Raw genomic sequence first — 15,211 nt, 5'->3', positions numbered from 1 at the left:
TTGTCTACATAATCTCCCTTAATGACCTATTTCATACACAGGGCTAATTGTACATATATCCATCCAGCTCCCTACCTGACATCTTCACTTGGGTAACTCAATGAACCTAACTCAACCTGAGGTAAAAAACCAGACTTATGATCTTTTTCCATCAAATCCTGTTCTCTCTTAGCATTCACTTTTATAGTGTGGGGTATCGCCATACTGCATCTATATTTCTGCACCAGAAGCATAGGAATCATTCCTCTCCATTATCACCCCTTGTATGTAATTTATCACCGGGTCCTTGTCAACTTTACCCCTCTCATCTCTCTTAATTCATTCACTTTTCTCCACTGCCCTCTTCCAGTCTAAATAACCTTTGTTTCCTGGGAACTACTGTATCTCTTATCCAGTCTATCCCAATACCCAACCCCCAATCCATTCTTATCCACTGCAGCCATCTTTTTGAAACACAAATCTAATCATATCATTACACTGCCTGAAGTTTCCCTAACTTCCTGCTGCTCTTAGGATAAGATCAACACACAGTCCTGCATAGTCAGGCCCTATGTATTTCTCTAGTCCTATTGCATACTCTTGTTTTCAGTTCTTCCAGTGTAGCATCAAAACCTGCCAAACAGGCCATGCATAGGGACACCGTTCCTCACTAAACCCTTCCCATTAACTTTAGTCTTTCTTCAGCTATCAGCTCTACTATCAGTTTCACAGGAAGGTTTTCTCTGATCTCCTTGATTAAGTCAAAAAACCCTTTATGATATGAGTCTACAGTACCGTATAACTCACCCCACTTCATTCACATGTATGTAGCTGTAATCCTATGTGTATTTATTTGTGAGAGGGTTTGATCTCCCTTACCAGAATGTCAGCTCTACAAAATGGCAAGAACTTTATACCCAATGCTGAGCAAAGGGCCTGAAACAGTGGTGAACAATAAAATTTTGCTGAATGAAAAGAATGAATAAATAAGGCCTCTTATAAATCAATAAAAAAGGATGAACACAAAATTAACAAAGAATAAAAATGCCAATTAAAAAATAACCAATAAATAAATAAGTAAATAAAAATAATTGATAACCAAATGTTTAACACCAGTGATCAAAGAAATGTGAATATAAAACAAGACAGTAATTCCACAGCCATTAAATATATAAAAATCATAATACCTAGGATTTACAAATATAGGCAGTCTTATATTAAACTGATCAGGAGAATATAAGTTGGGAATACCTTTCTAGACAGCAATATCTAAGAAAAACCTTAAATTTTTGCAAGACTTTGAAAATTTTCTTCACAAAATCATCAGGAATGTACAAAGATTTAGGTACAAAAGGATTTACTGCAATGCTGTCTATAATGGCAAAAAAGAGAAACAAGGCAAATGTCAGAGAGACTGGTTACATAAGGTATGTGATAAATCTAACAAAATGTAGTTACTAAAATTATTTTGTAGACCATTTAATAACAAGGAAAGTTATGCACAGTATATTAAGTGAATCAAGTAGGTTTTAGTATGACCTCATTTTTTTGCTTAATCAGTAAGAATCAAAATACACATGTAAACCCACTCAGGTTTTCCACAGGAAAGAAGACTGAGAAACAAAACACACCAAAATCTTGTAGGTATTTATAGTGATGTCTTCTTTTTCCTTACTTACTTTCTAAATATTCTGTGATGAACAACTTTCACTCTTATAATAAAACAAGATTATAAAAAGAAAAAAAAGAATAGTTTGAATATGGTATCTGTGGTAAAAAAAGAAATATTTTAGCTTCAGTATAACCAATCAAGTAGTTTTCAACCTCAGCAGCCGCTTATCAGAATTACTTATGAAACCTTAAGGGCCCCATCCTCAAATTCATTTTGGTATAACACTATCATGCTATTACCTTGACTAGACTTTCACTTACTGCGATGCTCTTAACAATTTCTAAGACTAAAGAGTTGACGTAGATAAATATTTTAAAACAATACTATAAGAAACGAGAAAAAAAAGTCTGATTGATCACCTGGTTTCAAGCTGGCATTGACAGGTCTGGCAGCTGCTGCGGCCATCTGTTCCCGGCGAGGATCTTGGTAACTCATTTTACTAATGAATTCAATTGCTGCCTCTATACTTCTGTTATTAGTTTTCTGAAGAGCTTGTATAACCATATCCTGATATGAAGTTTAAAAAAAAGAAACAAAGTTTAAACCTTATAATTAAGAGAGAAAGAGCACTATGAGCTTCACTAGAGAAATTCATAATTATGAAGCACAGGGCCCCAAACCATAATATTAATGTCCTGTTTGTAAAACTACTATAAACATCCATATAATCTCAAAGTAAAAAAGAAAACAAACGCTCAAATTCCTCAAATATTTCTTTAATATTTTCACCTTTATGTAACGTATCACTTTTTTCTTATAGGATTAGCTTCTGGGGACAATCATAACAACAGAACTCTGATTATTTCTCATTCTTTATTTCATCCTTATACAAACAAAGAGACCATCAGATTGTTAAAACGGTATCAGTCAAAATACTGGAAACCACTCTTTTGTATCATTAAAACATTTTAGTAAAGCGCCTTTGTCACTGGGTTTACTAAAAAAGCTATGTAGTTCTGATTTCTATCAGATTTCTATCTAAAAGAGCTATGTAGTTCTGATTTCTATCCTCTTAGAGCTTACATTTTCAGAGAACCTTATTTACAAGGACATAAATCTAGGACAAATGGTATAAGAAAAACACTTAGAGTGTATATGATTATCTGATGACTTTAGGAGGCTACATGGTATGATGAAAAAGCAGAGAATCTGGAATCAAACAGAAGTGAGTTTGAGTTCCATTACTATGCTTTTGTTTTTTATGCTTAGAAGCAAAAATACACTCCAGTGATTGCAGATTTATTTACTTTAGAACTGTGTGAACTCTGGCAGATTATTTAACATTTTAGAGCTTAATTTCTTCATCTGCAATATACTTACAGAATTGATGTGAGGCCTAAATAAGAAAACATGTAAAAGCACATAAGTACAGTGCCTAGAGATTAGATGTGGGTTGTCCTCCTGCTCTGCTCCTTGCCCTTTAAATGTAAACATAAATCATACACTAACATACAGAACGCATACGGATAGGCTTTTTTCAAGAGAGAAGCAGCTATTTACTTGCCCTAGAGGAGCTAGTATTTCAAACAATATTTTAAAATTGGAATGGAATAGTAAGACCAGTGGGTGAACAGGCTACTGACAGATGATCCTCCTAAAGAAATGACTAGGGTGAGACCAACCACAAAAAAAAAAGGTTGTGGCAGGGGCGCCTGGGTGGCTCAGTTGGTTGAGCATCTGCCTCCGGCTCAGGTTATGATCCCAGGGTCCTGGGATCAAGCCCCGTGTTGGCAGGTTCCCTGCTCAGCGAGGAGTCTTTCTCCCTCTACCCCTCCCCTCTGCTCGTGCTCTCTCTTGCTCTCTCAAATAAACAGAACCTTAAAAAAAAAAAAAAAAAAGGTTGTGGCAGAGACTTGCTGCCTATTCAAGATTCATTCTCCCTTTCCTAGAAAAAGCTACTGATTTTGTTGGAAGAATCCTTCCTTATAGCTACAGTGGCCACATGACAATTCTGGCAATGAAAGAAAAGCAAGGGTTTCTGGAAAAATGTTGCTATCCCTGCTTTAGGTACGAGTACTTCCTGTATCCTGTTTCCTAGACGACAGATCTCACATCTGTGCTACAGCATGATGCCACAAAGAAGGAACATTCAAGAAATTCATGAGTCCTAGGTTCTGACATCTTTAAGAGTGGACCACTTTAAGAGTGACCAACTGAGTCACTATTTTGTTTAGAGCATTATTATTTGGATTTTTGTTAAAAGCAACCAAACTCAATCCTTAACTGATAAAAAAGTCCAGTGTGATCACATTTTATGCCAATCAGATTTCCGCAAGTTTGTAGTGAGATACAAAGGAATTAAGTCTCACTTTGTGTGCAAATTTAAAATAATTCAGGGGCACCTGGGTGGCTCAGTCGTTAAGCGTCTGCCTTCGGCTCAGGTCATGATCCCAGGGTCCTCGGATCGAGCCCCGCATCGGGCTCCCTGCTCAGCGGGAAGCCTGCTTCTCCCTCTCCCACTCCCCATTTGTGTTCCTACTCTTGCTCTCTCTCTGTCAAACAAATAAATAAAATCTTTAAAAATAAATGAATGGGGCGCCTGGGTGGCTCAGTCGTTAAGTGTCTGCCTTCGGCTCAGATCATGATCCCAGGGTCCTGGGATCGAGCCCCGCTTCAGGCTCCCTGCTCAGCGGGAAGCCTGCTTCTCCCTCTCCCGTTCCCCCTGCTTGTGTTCCCTCTCTCGCTGTGTCTCTCTCTGTCAAATAAATAAATAAAATATTTTAAAAAAATAAAAAAATAGAAAATAAAAAATAAATAAATAAAAATAAATGAATGAATGAATGAAATAAAATAATTCAAATCACTCCAAATTAAAATTCAACAGGGAGGGCTTAACTTTAAAACTGGTTAAGCCAAATGAACTGTATTGATGCTACTATCACACAGCAGTGTCATCTCACTTGGTAAGAAAACTGGCACCCACCATCCTTTTTCAATATTGTGGGAACGATATTTTTTTTTTTTTTAAAGATTTTATTTATTCATTTGAGACACAGAGATAGAGAGAGAGAGAGAGAGAGAAAGCATGAGCAGGGAGAGAGGCAGAGGGAGAGGGAGAAGCAGGCTCCTCGCTGAGCCAGGAGCCCGATGTGGGGCTCGATCCCAGGACCCTGGGATCATGACCCAAGCTGAAGGCAGACGCTTAACCATCTGAGCCACCCAGGCGCCCCAACGATATTTTTTTTTTTTTAAAGATTTTATTTATTTGAGAGAGAAAGAATGAGAGAGAGAGAACATGAGAGGGAGGAGGATCAGAGGGAGAAGCAGACTCCCTGCTCAGCAGGGAGCCTGATGTGGGACTCGATCCTGGGACTCCAGGATCATGACCTGAGCCGAAGGCAGTCGCTTAACCAACTGAGCCACCCAGGCGCCCCATGGGAACGATATTTTTGTTAAATGCACTAGAATTTCAGCTGGTGACTAATATGCTGGCTTTTATTTTTGAATATTATTGCTGTTATGTTAAACTGTTTCTGGCATCTGTTAATAATACCGACCAAAGTTCTGTAGGTGGGGCTGTTGGTGCCAGTGTGAAAAAGAGCACCCTTAAATCAGTAACTTTGGAATCCAAGTCTTATGTGATAAGAAAACATCGTGTCCACATTACTATGGTTTTTTCCATGCTTAGCAGCAAAAATACACTCGTTGATTGTAGACTTATGTGCCCCAAGAACCCATCAATTCTGTTTAACATTTATTCCTACCAAGAAACTAATCTTGAAATACTTGAGGTTTTAATTTTTACAGGCTACTAGAAACATTCTCAAAAAACTGCAACTGCCTTGAACCTGACATAGCTAAAGGAATAGATAGGGTTTATGAAACGATAAAATAATGAAGACTAGATAAAAATTTTATTTTAAAAAAAAATTTTTAAAGATCTATTTATTTGAGAGTGAGTCAGCAAGCAAACAAGTGGGTGGGGGGGGAGCAGAGGGAGAGGGAGAGAGAAACCCAAGCAGGCTCAACAGAGTGCAGAACCCAACGAGGGCTCGATCTCACCACCCTGACATCGTGACCTGAGCCAAAGCCAAGAGTTAGACACTTAACCGAATGCACCACCCAGACGCTCCTGGATAAAAATTTTAAAGTACCAAGTTAGGATTTTAAACAAATTCTGCAATATAATGAGAAGCTATTAGAATGAGTGATTTAAGGAGACAGAAGTAAATATTGCCATATTCTTTATATCACCGTGGGGATAAATAATACCCTAACTTCATTATTTGGACAAATGAGAATTGATAAATGTCTAAATGCTTTTAGGAAAGCAACCTTGCTTAAGGGGTTATTAATGTCATAAGGTGACAACTGTGAAATGTGTGATTGTAATAAAGCTAACGTATCTTTGTAATGAGAAGCCATTATTATTATTTCCAAGAGATAAAGAATAGGGCATTGACCTAAGTGAAGTAAGTCAGAGAAAGACTAATACCATATGATTTCACTTACATGTGGAATCTAAGAAACAAATGAACATACAAACAAACAAAAAAACCATACTCTTAAATACAGAGAAAAAACTGTTGGTTGCTAGTGGGGAGGTGGCTTGGGGGATGAGCAAAATAGATAAAGAGTATTGAGAGGTACAAAGTTCCAGTTATAAGTAAATCATGAAGATGGAAAGTATAGCACACAGAATATACTCAGTAATATTGTAATAACATTGTATGGTGACAGATGGTGACTACACTTATGGTGGTGAGCACTGTGTAATGTACAGAGCTGTCTATAGAACCATGGAATCAACATGTTATACACCTGAAACTAATGTAACATCATATGCCAATTATGCTTAAAAATAAAAACAACAGAGCATTGACTAATGCTTAGATTTCTTAAAACTGTCTACATTACAAGGAATTTTTAAGTACCTTAAAGGAATAGACCATGTTTGGTATACGACTCACTACAGTGATCAAAGGGTTCACACATAGTAAGAGCTCCAGAAATACGTATCTATTGAGGTGACTTACCTGACATAACATAATACCACTTAAGGGCCTTTACAGCCATGTGATTTTTTTAAACTCTCTTTCCCTAGCAATATATAATGGGAACGAATAAGGTCAATGACTCATTCCTTTTTTTTTTTTTTTTTTAAGATTTCATTTATTTATTTGAGAGAGAGCATGAGAGAGTATGAGCGGAGGGGAGGGGAGAAGGGGCCTGCAGGGCTCGATGCAGGGTTGGATCCCAGAACCCTGGGATCATGACCTGAGCTGAAGGCAGACGCTTAACAGACTGAGCCATCCAGGTACTATGATTCATTCCTTTCATTTTTCTTTGCCTTCTGGCTAAGAGATTAGGAAGAAAGTACTCTGGAGAAACTCCATGTTAAGCCATTTCCTTAATCCTCCAACTACTAACCAGGAAAACATCACAGGTCCTCTCCTCTTTTCTCTCTCGATATTTTCAGGTGCAAATCCAATTATTTTTAGAACACTTAACATAAAAATGATAGGAAATAATGTTAGTCAAATGGATGAACAGGGTACGCCAGAAAAGACTCATCTTTTTTCTCTATAGTTTGGTTGAAATCTTCCTTTTCAAATCCTTTACTATAATGCATACTTAAGTTCTGAATTTTAACCGTAGAGATCTCTGAAAATGTGGTCACCAAATTATTAACGATAATGAAAGAATTTTAAAGGTAATTATCTTTATGTAGTAGAGCTAAAGATAATTTCCAGTGTTTTCCTTACACTTTTTAATTTTTAACAGGAAATAGGTATTTTTATAAGCACAAAAAGTTACTATAATTTCAAGGAAAACTTAATTAACACTTGCTCATTCACATTTAGTTACATTTTCCATGGCAATTTGTATCCAAAATGATCTCTGCCACCTAAAATATTCACAGAAAGTATGTTATCATGGAAAATAAATTTTATAATCTAAACATTATAGATCTAAACATATATGATTATAAATATATATATGTGCAATGAAAAACTCAATGTGAATTTTAAAGGTAAATATTAAAGATTTGGCATAACTAACATGAACTAAAATTTCATTACAATAAAACTTCAAAATTCTAGCAGACTGAGCAACATGTAAATTTTTCGTTTTTGTGAATTTGAGATTTGGGCCTGAGAATGATGTGAACATAGCTGCTTAATGAAATCCTGATTTAAAAAAAAAAAAAAATGAAATCCTGATTCTACTTCTTTCTCTGTAGTATGAACTTAAACTTCATAAACTGTCATTTTCACACAGCCACTTGGCTCCCCAGAGCTCCTACAGCAGAGACCTCCCTCCCTACCTACTCTGTCCTCCCCTGTAGCTTTCAACTGCACTTCCATCTGACTTCATGACTTGACCTTTTAAATCCCAGAAACCACAGAGAAAACTAAAGAAATAATTATTTTGTTTTACTAATTAATGGAATTGTAGACAACATTCTTTGCTGATTAGAATATACAAATTTGTATACACAGTTAAATTCTCTCAATGGAAACATTTGGGTAGGAGATTATCAAAATAGTCTTATGTAGTGTAAGTAAGAAAAATCCCTTCTTTTGTCTTTCAAAATTCCTACCTCATCAAATCCAGCAGCTTGCAAGTCTTGAAGCATTTGTGGATTAACTTCTGAAGTACTCCGACTTGTTTCATTCGCAAATGGTTGCAGAGAGTTTCGAATTTCCAGCAAGGCTTTATGATGCGTCCCAAATTTGGGTGGATTTCTGACTTGTCGAGGATCTTCAGCTGACATTTTATTCATGTTATGCTCAGCCTTAGCAGCATCTGATGGTTTGGATAAATTTCTAAGGGATTCCCGAATTTCTTGCAACATCTGCCGGCTACTGCCAGTGTAGTTACTGGCAGGAAAGGTCTTAGGCCTCATTTGTCTATATCCTTCTGGCTTTTCACTCCTCTTCATGAAAACATCTATATTTATAACCCACACAAAGGATTTCTTTGATCCAGAACTTTCTCTTGAGCAAAACTGAAAAAGATGCTTTGCAGAAGTCCCCAGGAATGATGAAATTCTTTACAATCTAAATAATTAACCCTATAAAAGAAAAAAAAAGCCATAAAGTGATTAACTGATAAAGTAGTACCATGTGTTTGAGGGAAAACAGAGCAGAGACCTGGGTTATAGTTCTGGCTCCATTGAGGATTACTGTACATGGGGCACCTGGGTGGCTCAGTCGTTAAGCATCTGCCTTTGGCTCAGGTCATGATCCCGGGGTCCTTTTCTGTGGGAAACCTCCTCCCTCTCCCACTCCCCCTGCTTGTGTTCCCTCTCTCGCTGTGTCTCTGTCAAACAAATAAATAAAATCTTAAAAAAAAAGGAGGGGGGGGCGCCTGGGTGGCTCAGTCGTTAAGTGTCTGCCTTCGGCTTAGGTCATGATCCCAGGGTTCTGGGATTGAGCCCCACATCGGGCTCCCTGCTCTGCGGGGAGCCTGCTTCTCCCTCTCCCACTCCCCCTGCTTGGTGTTCCCTCTCTCTCTGTGTCTCTCTCTGTCAAATAAATAAATAAAATCTTTAAAAAAAAAAAATTAAAAAAAAAAAAAAGATTACTGTACAGCCAGGAAAAGTTAGTTAACCTCTCTGTGCCTATTTCCTAATCTATAAAATTACATCAAGTACTGGTTATGATAAAATATAATTTTAAGAGTGCTTAGTAAACTGGGGTGCCTCACTGGCTCAAAGACCATGCAACTCTTGATCTTAGGGTCATGAGTTCAAGCCCCATGTTGGGTGTAGAGATTACTTAAATAAATTAAAAACTTAAAGAAAAAAAGGAGTGCTTAGTAAGCATATAAAGTGTATACAGACACAAGGATTACCAAGTGAATGATACAATGGACAGCCTCTCATTAACTTCACCTTGCAGTTCCAATTCTAGATTTTAAAATTGGACTTTGGGGCGCCTGGGTGGCACAGTCGGTTAAGCGTTTGACTCTTGGTTTCAGACTCAGGTCATGATCTCAGGGTTGTGAGATCGAGCCCTGTGTTGGGATCCATGCTCAGCACAGGGTTCTGCTTGAGATTCTCTCTCTCTCCCTCTGCCCCTCCCACTCATGCTCTCTCTCTCTAAATAAATAAATCTTAAAATAAAATAAAATTAGACTTCAAGTATAAGATTTCTTTAGAAGAAACAGTACTGTTGCTTTAGAAAGGTTTTTAAACCACTAGTCCAGAAGATACCTTTATGCTTTAAAAAACAGATGCTTGAGCTTATTTCACCAACTGTGGACTGGGACTCTAAGTTTATTAATGACAGGACAGGGAAAGGATGTCTGTGGACAACTTGTCTTATGCCTCACTTAATGCATGAATGTCTTTTAAAACACACTAGAATTTGCAATGACGTGGATGGAACTAGAGGGTATTATGCTAAGCGAAATAGGTCAATCAGAGAAAGACAATTATATGATCTCACTGATATGCAGAATTTGAGAAACAAAACAGAGGATCACAGGGGAAGAGAGGAAAAAATAAAACAAGATGAAACCAGAGAGGGGGGCGCCTGGGTGGCTCAGTCGTTAGGTGTCTGCCTTCGGCTCAGGTCATGATCCCAGGGTCCTGGGATTGAGCCCCACATCGGGCTCCCTGCTCGGCAGGAAGCCTGCTTCTCCCTCTCCCACTCCCCCGGCTTGTGTTCCCTCTCTCGCTGTGTCTCTCTCTGTCAAATAAATAAATAAATAAATAATCTTAAAACAAACAAACAAACAAAAAAGAAACCAGAGAGGGAGACAAACCATAAGGGACTCTCAATCATAGGAAACAAACTGAGGGTTGCTGGAGGGGATGGAGGTAGTGTGGGATGTGGTAACTGGGTGACGGACATTAAGGAGGGCATGTGATGTAATGAGCACTGGGTATTATATAAGACTGATGAATCACAGACCTCTACCTCTGAAATCAATAATACATATGTTAATTAACTGAATTTAAATTAAAAAAAAAACTGGGAAAAAAAAACATACTAGAAGAACAGTCACCTAAAGTCTACTTAAATATCCTCACTGATAGGGAAATCACTAATGCAAGAAAGCCATTCTACTTGTGACCTGCAGCAAGTGTTAAAGATGTTTTCTTTCCATGGAGCATCGTGAAATCCCGCTCAGTACATGCTGAGAGGTAATAAATAATTTCTTTCCATGGAGCATCGTGAAATCCCGCTCAGTACATGGGCCGGTAATAAATAATTTTGCCTACATCCTTATCTAACTATCCTAACAGCCCTGTGAAGAAGGTTTACTATCTCTGCTTTGTACATGAGGAAACAGGTTCAGAGAGTTTGGGAAAAACAGTTTGTAAGTGGTACCACTGGGATGTGAAACATTGCTAATTATCATCTACTAGGAGCCTATTTCTATTATATTTTTTTAAGTAATCTCTACACCAATGTGGAGTTCGAACTTACAACCCCTAGATCATGAGTCACAAGCTCAGGGCGCCTGGGTGGCTCAGTCGGTTAAGTCTCTGACTCTTGATTTCGGCTCACGTCATTATCTCTCAGGGTCGTGAGATTGAGCCCTGTGTTCAGCTCTGCGCTGGGCATGGAGCCTGCTCGGGATTCTCTCTCTCTCCCTCCGTCCCTCTCCCAGCACGCACATGCTCTCTCTCTTTCTCTCTAAAAAAAAAAAAGAAAAAAAAGATCGACTGAGCCAGCCAGGTGCCCCATAACTATTCTTATAAATGTAATCACCATTCATGTTACATAAAAAGGTCTACAGGCAAATATAAATACATCCTCCTAGTCATTTAGGTCTCAGCCTTATGTTACCTCCTCAATAGCTCTCAATGACTGGTCACCTAATTACCCTGTTTTACTTTCTTAATAGTACTTACTACTATCTAAAATTATCGTAATTGTTTAGTTGTTAATTGTCAATCTTCCCTCACTGACATAAAAGCTCCATGAGAACAGAAGACGTTATTTGTCTCATAACCACTGTCTGTTCAATGCTATCAGAGACTGACACATAGTGAGCCCTCAATAAATGTATATGTTGACAAATGAAATACACGTGTCTCCTAAACAACCCCAGTTCCTTTAAAGATTTATTTATTTGAGAGACAGAGCAAGCATGACTTGGGGAGGGGCAGAGGGAGGGAGACAGGAAGAGAATCTGAAGCTGGAGCCCTATTGGGGGTGGGGGGCTTGATCTCATAACCCTGAGACCATGACCTGAGCCAAACACAAGAGTTAGACGCTTAACTGACTGAGTCACCCAGGTACCCCTAAATGTTCCTAATTCTAGCCATACTCTTCTGGATAATGCTCTAGTTTGTCAAAATCCTAGAGGTGCCAGAAAGTAAGAGAAAAACAAAAAAATTATTCAAGTACCTGTTCTGTTAATTTTAGCAATGTGAACTTAGGTATTTATTTCTCTCAAAAACTGTCTCCTGAGGCATAAAATGGTTGGAATAACAAGGTTTACCTTAAGGCTTGAATAAGGATTATGAGGAACAGTGCAATACAACTAAAGGAACACAAGGGTTCGAAGATGAAGGATGCTCCTTGCAACACCATTTATAACGGCAAAACATGATTATCAGTCTAGATGCTCATCAGTAATTGAGCAATTGACAGTACATCTATATGTGATGAAGCAGATGTTAAAAAGAATGATGCAATTCTATCTAAATGTACTGACAAGAATAGATACCCATAACACATTCTTTTTTTTTCTTTTTTTATAGATTTTATTTATTTACTTGACGGAGAGAGAACACAAGCATGGGGAGCAGCAGAGGGAGAGGGAGAAGCAGGCTCTGCGCTGAGCAGGGAGTTCGATGGGGGGCTCAATTACAGGACCCCGGGATCATGACCTGAGCTGGAGGCAGACGCTTAACCAACTGAGTCACCCAGGTACCCCCTCATAACACATTCTTAAGCAAAAAGGGCAAGTTTCAAAACACTACAGATAAAATAAAGCCATTTTCTATTTTAAAATTAGATTATTATTATGGTTGTATAGCTCTGGAAATGAACCCTGAACAACCACTGAATTGTATACTTTATTTATTTTTTTATTTATTTATTTGACAGAGACACAGTGAGAGAGGGAACACAAGCAGGGGGAGTGGGAGAGGGAGAAGCAGGCTTCCTGCTGAGCAGGGAGCCCGATGCGGGACTCAATCCCAGGACCCTGGGATCATGACCTGAGCCGAAGGCAGACACTTAATGACTGAGCCACCCAGGCGCCCCTGAATTGTATACTTTAAATGAGTAAATTTTATGGTATATAAATTATATCTTATAGCTGTTAAAAATAAACACTTTTGGGGGGCTCCTGGGTGGCTCAGTCAGTTAAGCGTTCGACTCTTGATTTCGGCTCAGGTCACAATCTCAGGGTCATAAAATTGAGCCCCATGTCAGGCTCTGTGCTGGGCATGGAACCTGCTTAAGATTCTCTCTCTCCCTCTCCCTTTGCTCCCCTCTCCACCACTCTTCCTTCTCACAAACAAAAAAACCCACAAACAAAAAACCAAACACTCTTCTATTTTTAAAAATTACACTTATGGATGTTAATTATACATACACATAAACAACTGTCTGCAGCAGGCCTGAAAAAGGATGAAGTCCTGAAACAGACTATCAGAGGCAGTTTCGTGATGACTTTGCCTCAGTAATCAGTTCTTAGTTAATTATTTTTTTTTTTTTTTTTTAAAGATTTTATTTATTTATTTGAGAGAGAGAGAATGAGACAGAGAGAGCACATGAGAGGGGGGAGGGTCAGAGGGAGAAGCAGACTCCCTGCCGAGCAGGGAGCCCGATGCGGAACTCGATCCCGGGACTCCAGGATCATGACCTGAGCCGAAGGCAGTCGCTTAACCAACTGAGCCACCCAGGCGCCCAGTTCTTAGTTAATTATGATCAATCCAATTCTACTTAACAAGCAGCACGTATTTCATTTTTTAAAAACAAAAATGATGAACTCTGTCATTGTACTGCTGAAAATTACACATATTCTGTCTACAACATAACCCAATCTACTGATAACTACTTCATAAATGAAATAAAGATGGACACATCTTATGCTTTTATGAAGAAAGCTGGTCCCTAATGATAAGCAGTTTTCCCCTAAGCCTTCCCAAAATATTAATAGCCTACTAATGAAATTTTTTAGGTTTCACATTTAGCTCACCAGTCTAAAATTTACAGAATTCCCCTCGTGCCCTTCCTGAAAGTGAAAATATTTTCCATTTCCTGTTCCGCAACCTATCATTTCTCTGCAATCAAGGATTAACAATAGTGGTTATGCAATGTCATGTGTCAGTTCTCTCAATATCTGAGTTATATTTCATTCATAGCATCTAAGCATTCCATTACTAAGTCACTTATTTTGGGTTTCAACTCCAAGTTTAGTACCATTTTACTATTAGTATTTTACCACTTCCAGTATCATTCTCCTTGACAGAGAAGATAAAAATTAACAAAATAAGCATAACTTGCTTTTCTCTGTCAATACACAACATTTGCTTCCATTCCTAACACAGAGCCTGGTAAACAGTAAGCAGTGCAAAAATATCTGCTGAACTAATAAATGCAAGTGATTTATCCCTTCTTTTTACTCTTAAAAAACTATAATCTTAGTTTTGTCTAATTATACAAAAATGCATCCTTATTGAAAAACTTAAATATTATATAATGTAAAGTAGAAGTCCCTCATAATTCACCTCCCTCAACAGTAAGAATCACTTCAGTAGCCTGAATAATGGCATCCTAAAAGATATTTACTTCCTAATCCCTAGAATCTGTAAATGTTATCTTATTTGGAAAAAGGGACTTTGCAGATGTCATTAAGGATTTTGAGATGGAGAAATTATCATGGATTATTCAGGTAAGCAGTGCACACAATTACAAGTGTTCTTCTGAGAAGGGGGAGATAGGATACACACAGAAGGGGAAGAGGCAATGTGTCCGAGGGGACAGAGACTGAAGTGATGTGGTCAGAAGCAAGGAATGCCAGCAGCCAAAATGGCAAGGAACGGATTTTCTCCTAGAGCCTCTTGGAGGAGAGTGGCCTTGTCAGCACCTTGATTTTGGGCCAGTGATACTGATTTTGGATTTCTGGCCTCCAGAACTTTAAGAGAATAAATGTATGCTTTTTAAGTCCTCATGTGTAGTGATTTGTCATGTAAGTTGCAGGAAAGTAATACAATCACTATTAATACTGCATATTCTAGACATTTTTCCAAAGAAGACATACAAATGGACAACAGATACATGAAAAGATGCTCAACATCACTAATCATCAGGGAAATGCAAACCAAAACCACAAGAAGCTATCACCTTATACCTGCCAGAATGGCTAGAATCAAAAAACAAGAAATAACGTTGATGAGGATGTGGGAAAAAGGAACCCTAGTACCCTGCTGGTGGAAATGTACATTGGTGCAACCACGGTGGAAAACAGTATAGATGCTCCTTAGAAAATAAAAAATAGAAATACCATACAACCCAGTAGTTCCATTACTGAGTATTTACCCAAAGAAAACGAGAACCCTAATTAAAAAAGATATATACAGGGGCGCCCGGGTGGCTCAGTCGTTAAGTGTCTGCCTTCGGCTCAGATCATGATCCCAGGGTA

At 38.3% G+C, this 15,211-nt stretch overlaps 1 protein-coding gene across 1 annotated transcript in view; it reads right to left on the bottom strand.

Moving 5' to 3' along the window:
* Window positions 1-15,211, bottom strand: part of LATS1 (large tumor suppressor kinase 1) — a 51,655-nt gene that overhangs the window by 21,248 nt on the left and 15,196 nt on the right. Inside the window, exons 2-3 of the mRNA XM_032407676.1 lie at window positions 8,196-8,669; window positions 2,011-2,158 (exon numbers count right to left, since the gene is read on the bottom strand). Of these exons, the coding sequence (XP_032263567.1) occupies window positions 2,011-2,158; window positions 8,196-8,537 (490 nt within the window). The 5' untranslated portion in view covers window positions 8,538-8,669. The remainder of the gene's footprint in view (window positions 1-2,010; window positions 2,159-8,195; window positions 8,670-15,211) is intronic.

The sequence above is a fragment of the Phoca vitulina genome, unplaced genomic scaffold, assembly GCF_004348235.1.
Source record: "Phoca vitulina isolate PV1807 unplaced genomic scaffold, GSC_HSeal_1.0 scaffold9, whole genome shotgun sequence".
NCBI lineage: Eukaryota > Metazoa > Chordata > Mammalia > Carnivora > Phocidae > Phoca > Phoca vitulina.
The sequence above is the reverse complement of the archived record's forward strand: the minus strand, read 5'-3'. Positions and strand labels throughout refer to the sequence as shown.